Source organism: Sciurus carolinensis, chromosome 9, assembly GCF_902686445.1.
Source record: "Sciurus carolinensis chromosome 9, mSciCar1.2, whole genome shotgun sequence".
Lineage (NCBI taxonomy): Eukaryota > Metazoa > Chordata > Mammalia > Rodentia > Sciuridae > Sciurus > Sciurus carolinensis.
The window spans coordinates 81497946-81509036 of record NC_062221.1 but is presented as its reverse complement, the minus strand read 5'-3'; the positions used below and the strand labels follow the sequence as shown (position 1 = coordinate 81509036).

Here is an 11091-nt window from a genome sequence, read left to right as displayed (position 1 = left end):
AGCTGTACTGCTCTGTTGTCTTATGAACAAATAAGCACTTGGAATTTTCAACCAAACTTACTATGTTTAACTTTTGTGTTTAATTTTTAACTAACAGAAGTATGAAACTCATAAGTCAAGAGATCATGATTTTTCACATTCTTCACAATACAAAATATTTTGTGCTTAAATATAAGGTTCCCTTGTAATTGTTCCTTTATCTATCATTCTTATGAAAATATATGAGTTGTAAGCAAGTGGTAGAAAAGAGGTAGTTATCTAGCCCAGATTGTATAATGGAAGGCAGATAACCAAACAACATATTCCTAGAGATCATTCTGAATCTAGGTCAGGGCTTTGCACATCTCTCCTACATTTGTTCCTCCCTGGGATCAGTAACTTGTGCAATGTTATCTTCTTAGAAAGGATCAAGAATGTATAGTGGCTCCTTTTCACCTATGAAATGAAAACCAAACATAGAGTTCAGATACAGAGTGCAACCGCCCCTTCTTATTTCTCACTACTCCCGTGGCATATTTCTAAGCTACTCCATGATGACCTGAATTGCTGCATGTACACATTTCTTCATGATTTTCTCCATCTGAACCATCTGTTCTTATGTCCTTTAATGTTGTATACTCTGGTTCTCTTTTGGAAGGGACTTACCCACCAGAAAGATTTCATGACCAGCATCATATTGGACTTTCTTTTGTTTAAAAACCTCGGTAAAAGTCCTAGGTTCTCTCTAGCCTTTGTGATGGCCTCTGTACCATTTTTCCTTTTGTCAGCCTCTGTCTTCTCCTCACTCATCTTCTGGAATTCCTACCTTTGGACATAATGACTTGTCCATAATGGCTTTACCATTTCTATTAGTTTCTAACTTGGATTCAGTTTATACTTGTGCTCTGCTCCATCCAGCTTCCAAGACTTTACCCAGGAAAGTAGTTTTAAGCTGTTTGGCTAGGAGATTGAAGAAATCTAGACCATTTTCTTTCCTACAAGGTTCAGAGAAGCCATCCAGTATATTACACATTGCAAAAATGATCCTTTACAAGGCGGTCCATCAGTGCTTACATATTTTCAGTGTATAACACTCCATGAAGCTCATTTGGATATGGATATTATTCAGTAGTCCTTGTTCAAGTGCTTGTCTTATTTTCTCAGAACAGACTATGTATTAGCACAGAGAGCTTTATCTACTTTCTATGTATGTTCTTTAATTTTGATATAAAATAATTTGTTTAGGCACAGATGTCCCTTGCCTATTGAGTGGAATAAAATAGAATTCCAGATCACAAAACTCTGGAACTTTATGGCTCTTTATATAGTCAGTCTTGGGGAAATATTCAACAGATACATAGAGGAAATGGCACAGGAGGTTATGAGAATGTAGGGGGCTCTTCCCAGTGAGGATTTTCCAAAACTATAAACACCTGAGAGTCGCCTCTTCATCATTTCATTAATAAACAGTGCCAAAGTAAAATGCTGTTATTGATCAGATATTTCCTATCATTCTGGAGAGTTAGAGTAAAAAAGTTGAGCCACTACTCTGTTACAGTTATTGAGTAAACTGTCTTTACAATTAAGTTTCCTTAGAAAATGTTAGTGATTTATTAAAAAAAATATGTAGCATGAATCCAAGAAGTTTAGAACTAGATGAGTATCTGTTCAGCCCCACAAACCAAGGACAAAAATCCAATTAATATTAATTTCACAGGGCACAGCAATAAAGGAGTTTTGGCTTATCAAATATTTATCATAGAGGGGGATGAATGGAGGAACTTTGGATTGGGCAGAGGGGAATGAGGGGAGAAAAGGGGACAAGGGAGTGGGAAAGATGGTGGAATGAGATTGACATCATTACTTTAAGTACTTGTATGATCGCACAAATAGTATTAACTCTACTTCGTGCACAACCAGAGAAATAAATAGTTGTGGTTCATTCATGTACAATGAATTGAAATGAATTCTGCTGTCATGTTAATTAGAACAAATAAAAATAAATTTTAAAAAATTTTCTCTAGAGATGTACAAATTGGGAATAAACCAATATTAAATCTATTTGTTCCACATGATACTCCCAGATAAAAATACTTTTGAAATAAGGATTGACATGAGTAGCTTACCCTTGTATAACATTTAATGCTGTTAATGTTTTGGTTTGTTGTATAAGGATTCAATAGGCATTATGATGTCAAAAGCTTTCCACTACAAAAGAGCCACTAGGTTCTTTTGGAGACATTATCTCATGAAATTCTAAAAAAAAAAACAAAAAAACAAAAAAAACCAACCACCTATGTCACCTTAATAAAATAAAATAAATAATAAATAAAATAATAAAATAAAAAACACCTATGTCTCCTTTTCTAGATAAGTAGGCCAAAGATTAATGATTTAAATCAATAGATAAGGTTAAACAGTAGTAAATGGCAAAACCAGGATCCAATATTTAAATCCTTCAACTTTAAAGTCCAGGTTCAGGCAGATATTTCACAAGTACCTATATCTTTACATAACAAGTAGAGAAGTTACAAAATTAGATCTAGACCTTTACTTCATTTATGTTAACTTTAAAATGAGGCTGAATTTAAGATTAAGATGAATAGTAGCTTTTAGAAAAGAAGTTATAGAATTACTTTTATTTTTCATCTATTATCTCCCATATATAAATTTTAGCCAGAGATTCTTTTTGAGTATCATAACCAAGTAGGAATTTGGTACTAAATGCTACTTGAAATGTGTTTTTAATTTTTTACTTTTAGAGGCACTATAATTCTTTTTCCAAGTAAAAGGACAGATATAAAAGGAATATTTCTCAGTGGTTATTAAAAATTCCACTTGCTGTTTCATCACTCTTCTGTGAATGGATCTATTGTTCACCAAAAGAGTTACCATCCTAACAATCCAGTCCTGTGCATTTTCACAGGCATCCCAAGCATCAGGATGGTGATTACAACTAGGAAGGGGGTTAAACTCACATTTGAAATTAGGTATAATAGAATCTCAGAATTTTGAATTCTTTTAAAATTATGTAATTTGTTTGAAGAATTTTGTCATCTGTTTTGATGTTTCCTTTTCATGTAGACCGTTGAAACTCCTATTAAAATAGGCAGCCATCAGCCCTGGAGCCTGTCAACCAACTGCAGACTGGACTCTAAGGCGCAGGGTTGGAAAACAAGAAGGATCCCAATCGACCCCCTCTCCAGGTCAATCGACCCCCTCTCCAGGTCAGCACTGTGAAACACAGGGTGATAATCTTATCTGTGTCTGAGATATTCCAATACAAAGGTTCCATGATGAGGGCAGTTCGGCAGTTCTTTACAGATAGCAGGAAATAGCTACCGAAATCTGCGCCAAACTACTCTCCCACATACAAAGGCTGTCCTTCCATCCTGAATTTGCAAAATTGAAGAACATTCCTTGACCACATAGCCCAGTGATTTGAGTTTTCCAGTTTTGTTGTTATTTTCTTTTGTCTTGGAAGAGACCTTGTCAAATCAGAATGAAAAGAATGTTTGAAGCGTGAGAAAATTCAAATTTCCTATTTAAAGCCTGGAGTTCATTAGCAGGAGTATACTGGCTTATTTCAAGGGTCACTGGTTTACACAGTAGAGCCTGTCTCTCTGCTACCCAAGTCTTACACCCTTCACCTGAAAGCAGTTTAGAAACACCCTTAAGTCTATTAGCTTTCTATGGGGCCTAATTCATCTTTGCTGTGCTTTGTCTTGTGAACCTGTTAAGTGAAGGACCCTGCTTTGATTATGTGCTATTCCCTTTCTCTTGATCGCTTTTCAGCTAAGTAATTCTCAGTTTAATTGATTGAAATGTTTAAAAGTTTGTTTATATTGCACTGCAATTTTCTTTTGTCCATCAAATAAATTATTTTATTATTTATGACTCAATACAGAAATTTTACCCATAGTCTTTTTCTTTAGACTTTTTTATTGGACTATTTTTATTGTTTACATGTTAATGCTAAAATTGAAATTTCACCAAGTTAGAGAAATTGCCTGTCCTTAATATCATAGAATTAGAATGGTAGCAAAGAGATTTTATATTATAATACTGAAAGAGAGAAAACGTAGTAAGTATAGACTTCAGAGACCAGATCTGGGTTTAGATTCTGCATAAGGACTTGCCAGTTTCTGGAACCCTACTGACCTTAGATTATCTCATCTGTGAAGTGAAAATACTAACATCAACCCTATATAAATTGCTTGAAGAAAAAAGATGTGTGTATAAAGCACAATAATTATCTAATGTTAGCTGCTATTTGCTTTAGTTTTACCAATAACCAGCTATGTCAATTTGAGAGACTTTTGTTTCTAGTTCCTTTAATAAGACTGCAAAACCAAATAATTTCTATTTTTCTGTCAAAACTCAATAGGTAAACCCTCTCAATTGATTTTTCATGTAATTTTATATTAGCCAGGGTTTACTCATGTTGAAATTTTCCTAGTGAGTAATGATGACATTAGTTGGAATTTGGATAGTAATGTGAGGACAAGGTGACAAAAACAAAATGGTCATTAGCAAAGGTTTCAATGTAGAATACTGGGACAAAACCAAAATCAAAAGCAAGGAACCAAAGCAAAAGTAATCCCTTTTAGATATTAAAACCATAGATTAAAAGTTAAATAAACAATAAAAATAAATTTAAAAAAAACCTTGTATTCTGATTCCCTATCAGATTAAATGAGTGATCTTGGAAGAAAATCATTAGAAAAGTTTTGTTAATTTTAGCTTTATCAACCCAGTAGCAATGAATATAGCAACAGGTACCACCTACCTGGCTCTATGAGTTCCTAGCAAATTAAAAAAAACAGTGTTGGGGTTGGAGTTGTGACTCAGTGGTAGAGCGCTTGCCTAGCATGTGTGAGGCACTGGGTTCAATTCTCAGCACCACATAAAAATAGATGAATAAAATAAAGATCTATCAATATCTAAAAAAATTTTTTTCAAGTGTTGAGAGGCTAAATAAATATTATCAACTTTATAGTTATTAATTATTTATGTCTATAAGACATTTATATTTGTTTATCTGCTCTGCCAGAGAAACAATTTAAAAAATAGCTCCCAAGTTTTTTCTCTCATCAACAGATTTTATTTTTAATTTGTTTCTATTTTGATACAGCTATACCATTTTTCTAACCCCAATTTTCTTTTTCTTTTTGTTCTTTTCTCTTTTTCTCTTAAAGGTCCCACTCAGGACACATGGTCCACTTTCTCACTGCTTGCAGGAAGTGCTTGGCTGGCAGGTGGCTCTCCTCCCCATTCCTTGTGTACTGTTGATCCACCCAGGAATTGAACCCCAACATTTAAAGGCTCTAAAACTATTTTTTGAAACCAGATTTTTAACTCATATCATCTTTAATAATTCAACACAAAGATACAACACAAAATTTAAAACTTCAACTATACAATCTCATTTACAGATGCACCAGTGTTCATGAGTTGGGGATTGGAGATATGTGAACAAAAGAATTTTTTAAAAAATGCTTTTATAGGTCTCTCCTTATCTGGAAACTGTATTCTAACTTTGTAGTAAATAACTGTTATATAAAAATCACTCTTATAGATGGGCTGGAGATATGACTAAGTAGGTTCCAACTAATAGTTTTTCTATTACAGAAAAGTTCATCCTGAAATTATGATAAGAAATAATGAGAACAATAATATATTATTAATAATATCTACCTTCCTTTGTGCTATAAGGCTTTATACACTATGCCTTACCTACAAGCACATTTCTTTTGTATTAAACTGAGAAAATATATTCATAAATACAAAACTCAGATAATCTGAAATTTTATATAATAGTTTGAGCCCATTTATGACAGTCAACTAGCTCAATTAAAAGTCTATAAAGTGATAAAGTAACCACATTTTAGACAACTAAAAGTATCAAAGCAGGAAACTGTAAAAAAGGAGTCCCATTTTATTCTGAGCACAGAATATAACCTTTTGCAAAATTCCTAATTCTCATTTGAGAGCCTCAACAAACCACAAGACTTCTTCAAGATTTGTTTGTACCTAACACCTCCAAGGAACTGTTAAAGAACTTCACCCCTATTCCTGCAACTCATTCTCTTCCCAAGCAACACATTCCTCCAAGAGTACAAAGCCCCATTCCATGCAAGAAAGGACAAAACAGGTGATATCTCCAATTTTAGTGGAATAATTGGTAGGATCAGTGCTAAGAATGAAAGAAAATAAAGTATACTACCTCTTTACTCAGATATTTTCAACATGTATTTACATTTTTGTATTTTTATTTATTTTTCTTACATGAGTTGGGAAACTAGGATACACAGTAAATAACAGCTAATGAAAGCTACACAGAATCTCCTAAATTTTTCTTAAACACACTTTATCAAAAGAAGGTATAAGATTAATTTAAACTCCTATTTGGGGCTGGGATATAGCTCGTGGTAGAGTACCTGCTATATTCTGGGTTCAGTCCCCAACAACGAATAAAATAAACTCTTATTTTATATCCTAGCAAGAGGACTAACCTAGCACAACAGAAGAGTAAAATGAAACGATAATGAACTTTTAAAAGTATGTTTATCTTCTTTAGGATTTGCACAAGGAACTCAGAGTTCTGTGAAAGCCTGACTAAAGAAAGACAAGGAAGGAACATTGCCTTGGATGACTGTTTTCAATACACAAGGATTTAAAAAAAACACCAAAGGCACATCAGAAGGAAAAGTCAAGCATCTTACTAACAAGTGGCCAAAAGGAAAACAAACATTGGTTAGAGATAGAAGAGGACATAGTTGTATCCATCAGAGAACAGAAGCAACCACCACACCCTGAGGGTTATTCAAATTAGAAAATAAGTGGCAGAATTTCAACCAAGCACTGAAAGTTAAAAATGCAAAATAAATCTCCAGCCAAAGGTGAAAAAGAAGGAGAGAAGTGGGATATGAGGAGTAGCAACATGGTTGTCAATATTGGAGGAGACTACTCAAAATGACAGATTTGTATGGCTTCCCATTCTCAGAGAACTCAGACAAAACTAACCTGGCTGAATACATGAGTGAAATACACTTGAATTTTGGTAAACACAAAAGGGAATCCCATTTCAGACTAATGTGAAGGAAGAAGGAAGTAATCCCATCACTGGGTATAGAGTTCAAAACAAAGTTAACTTTGACTTTGCTTTTACTTCCTCTTTAGACTTGTGAATCTCAGCATAAAAGCAATTATCTCTTTGACAGAGTTGAAAGCAACAATCAGGAACAATGACATATAGAAAAAACTATAAAGCCAAACATGAGCAAAAGCTATATCAATTTCATCTTGCTGCAGGCTTTGGTGAGGCTATACTTTGTTTGGACCCAGACTGCTTAGCCGATCAGGTCTTGGAACTTTAGCATCACCTCCTGCTTCAGCTTGGTTGCTGCTCTTTCTTCTGCAAAGTTTCCTTTTCTTAGACTTTGAGAAGGTTTGACGGACACAGCTTAGGAAACGACCAAAGCAGAGTGGTGGTGATGCCAAGGACGTCACTGTAGGAGAAGAAGGCTCAGGTTCCTGCACTGAGAGATCACAGGGTTGGATCTGACATTCCAGATCCATCACACAGGGACTCTTGTCCTGCTGCCTCTGTACCCTGTCCTGCAAGTAGAAGACAGAAATTAAAACTTCTCAAAGCTGAGACCCATATATAAAGGCTAGTTCTTTTATACTCCATCTGGGCCCAAGGATCCCAGTTTGTCTCTCAAGATCCTTATCCCCAAATCCTCCCCCATCAGGTGAGGTGCTGTCATTTTTCTTATGGAATAGTAACAAGTCCAGGAACTTGCCATCCCATGCCTAATTCCTACCTCATGGTGAAAGGCAGGATCTTCTTGGGCACTGACTATGGCTGGTATTTTATCTACAGTTGCATCTTCTTCACTTTGTGATGGTGCCAAAGGTATTGGAAGACTGGGGGGGCACTGGGCCTTCATTTTCTCCTTCTTCTTTCTCTTTTTCATTCTCTTTGCCTTTATACCCTTTTTAGGATGCCTATGCTTCTTTGGAAGGGAGTCCAACTTTCTTCTCTGGACCAGAGGCACAGCTGGATCTTGTAAAATCTTAGAAATGTGACTTTGAGATGTTCCCTCTGATGGCTCTAATGATGATTCCATACTTCTTTTCAGAAGGTAATTATTCCAGGGGTGACATCTATCCTATGTATCATGAGTATCTGGTGATATGTTCAAGTCATCAGTGACATGCTTGGGGATGGAGAAAGGTAATTTCCAACCTCTGCCACTAAGGGTTTTCTTTGACCTACTTTGCTGACCCCAGCCAGCTTCTCAGGAATAAGGAGCTTGGAACAAAAGGACCGAGAGTCAAATGCTAAGGGATGTAATCAGTACTGTTAATCTTTCTAATGATGCATCCCCAGCTATCATAGATGCAACAGGTGGGTTGATCTCTGATCTTTCTTCTAGACTTATCTAAACTTTAATGACCTTCAAAAATAGAGTCCTTGGGTTGTTCTTCTTGGTCTACAGATTTCATATTTCCTAAAAGAAGAGAGAAAGTTGCTGGTAATTGTTCCATGGACAATGGAGTCCTTTCTAACCACACATACCCATGGTCCACTAAAACTGCCAGATCTAGCATAATCCTTGGGCAGAAATAGCTTCTAACAACTTTCCAAATTTTCAGAGCAATAGTCCTAAAAGTAAGGAAATTCTCCACGTATATCAAAATCATCTGGGGTGCTTATTAAAAACACAGATTTCTAGTATATCTCAGACCTATAATTAGAATTTTTCATGTTGCATCCCAGAAATTTTGAACTTTTTCCCAGTGCTCAGGTACTTTTAATGCACTCTAAAATTTGAAAACTGTTATTTTAGAGTTAATGCATCTTGTCCCTACAAGACCATGAGGAAGACAATTCTTAAAAAAAAAAAACCTATAGATCTTCCCTAATTAACTTAGAATATATTTTTTCTCCTTTGAAATCCTTTAATCATCATCACTAGGTTTGATATTTTACCTCTTATTACTTTGTATTATAATTTGACTTCTAAACTTATAACTATATCTTCTAACCAGATTATAAGCTTCTAAAGGACAGGAATGCTTTAGACTGTTAGTGTTCTACAAAAGACTTCTAGTATTTGGTGCTTAATAAATCAAATAAATAAATAAAAATAAGTTTACAAGTGTAAAATGGCTGATATGAGTTGGGGCTGCTCTGTAAAAAGAGTTCTAGAGCAACAATAAGAAGGGCAAGGGCCTTGAGAATAATTTAGTCAACCTCCAAATTTTATACATAAGAAAGATGAAGCTTTAAGAAAACAATGACTTGTCTTGGGATGAGGTCAGGAAACTTTTTCTTATAAAGAGCCAGACAGTAAATATTTAAGGTTCTGTGGGTCATGTGGTCCCATCACAACTATCTCTACGTTGTAATAAGGAAATATTCACAAATAATGAGTAAGTAAATAATTCTGACCATGTTCCAATAAAACCATATTTACAAAGACATGGCGAGTAGGATTTGGCCAGCAGGCTGTAGCTTGACAACCCATGGTCCCGAGTCATACAACTAAGTTAGCAGTGAAGTTGGGATTAGAAGTCATATAACTTGGTTGATACCAAGTGCTCTTTCCACAAAACAGCAGAAAGGGGGAGAAAGTGTTTTTTCAATTAAAGAGAAGCTTTAAAGAAGAAAGAGATCAAAATATACCTGAACAGGTATAAGATAGTCTGTTGACCCTTAGGCATTCATAAAAACAACTAGCTAGCTGAATTCTGAAAAACAAAATTCACCAGTTGTTTTTGGGGAAAATGAGGTGTATGGGAGGTTCCATATTTTCTATCACACTTGCCTAGGACAGCAGGCTATTTAGTCCCTTTTTGACCATGGCTCATACTACAGATAGATAATGGTAAAACTTTTGTTGTTCATCTCCTGAAATTATTGGGTCCTGGTGAATATAGTTTCATAGTCCAGTGATCAACATTTCAAGTAACTACCAGAGGCAAATGGGGACAGAAATAAAACTCCTAGATTATTTAAGAAGCAAAACCCTCCTTTCTAATTCAAGAATGGATGAAAAATATCCTGAATATTAAAGATTGCCCAAAGTTCTGAGGGCATTTTTATATTCTGGGATTTATAAGAACCATGAGGTTCACCCAGAATGTTCTATGCTATTTTTATTTCCACCTGATATAGTCTTCATGTCAGTATTTTGTCTTCACATAATAGGTGCTTTAAAAATATTTGTTGACTGATGGATTAATAGACGAGGAGTAAGTGAATGGATGAATGAACAAAATGCTTTCAGAAATCTTTTTGGATTGTGGCTATAGAGACTAAAGAAGGACTGATAAATTCAACAAAAGGATATCTAGTACTTTTTGGCTACCTTTCAGTGATGCTAACAACACCTTCAAGTAACAAATGTCAATAAAACTTTCTTGAATGAATTAATGTGTTTAATGTAAGCCACATAAGTTATATGCTAAGTTCAAAGACTATTATTCATCATAAAGGATGCCGAGTACAGACTTTACCTATTGATAAGCTAGCACTGAGTTCTTTATAATTAGGTTTAGTTCCATGCTTAATTTAGGAAAGTATAATGAGATCTTTAAGATTGAAAAAGGTCCATATAGATCAAAATACAGGCTCAAGTTCTCTTCAAGATCTCTTCTCTGAGAAGCAACAATTATCAGAGCATCAACCACAGAAGCACCCAAAGAGATGGGAGCAGGTGTAAGAAAGAGAAGGCAGCATGACAAATTCAAGCCTCACGCAGTTAACCTTGCTTCTCTACCATCTTGGCAATGGTCCTGAGTCGGGCCTGACCAAAATTCTACTCTAAAATCTGACCTTTGTGCTTTCTGATTCACATTGCCTTAATGGAGACAGAAGGATGGTTCTAAACTAGATATGACTCAGTTGTCTAAGGCTCTGCTCCCTATTCCCTCTAGCAAAATCACACACAGGTCCATTGTAATCTAATTCCATACTGTCTGTTCAACTTCAACTCCACCCCTTACCCTCAGATACTTTATGCTTTTATGCTGCTGCAAAAACACACTGCTTGACATTTCCTGAGAGCACAGTACTTTTTTAAACACTGTCCTTTTATT

At 35.3% G+C, this 11091-nt stretch overlaps 1 protein-coding gene across 1 annotated transcript; it reads right to left on the bottom strand.

Moving 5' to 3' along the window:
* Positions 1-7305: 7305 nt before the first annotated feature.
* On the bottom strand, positions 7306-8114 carry LOC124993672 (uncharacterized). Its single transcript, XM_047565491.1, has 2 exons — positions 7809-8114; positions 7306-7599 (listed from the first exon to the last, which is right to left on the bottom strand). The coding sequence occupies exons 1-2, from the start codon at positions 8112-8114 to the stop codon at positions 7306-7308; spliced, it is 600 nt and encodes a 199-aa protein (XP_047421447.1).
* Between the last annotated feature and the right edge of the window lie 2977 nt (positions 8115-11091).

What these genes read in the sequence shown, in the direction of transcription:
- LOC124993672 (XM_047565491.1), bottom strand. Translation starts at nt 8,114, where the DNA reads ATGGAATCATCATTAGAGCCATCAGAGGGAACATCTCAAAGTCACATT. An exon ending in ATCCTGCCTTTCACCATGAG is followed by an intron (nt 7,600 to 7,808) that starts GTAGGAATTAGG and finishes TTCTACTTGCAG; the next exon opens with GACAGGGTACAGAGGCAGCA.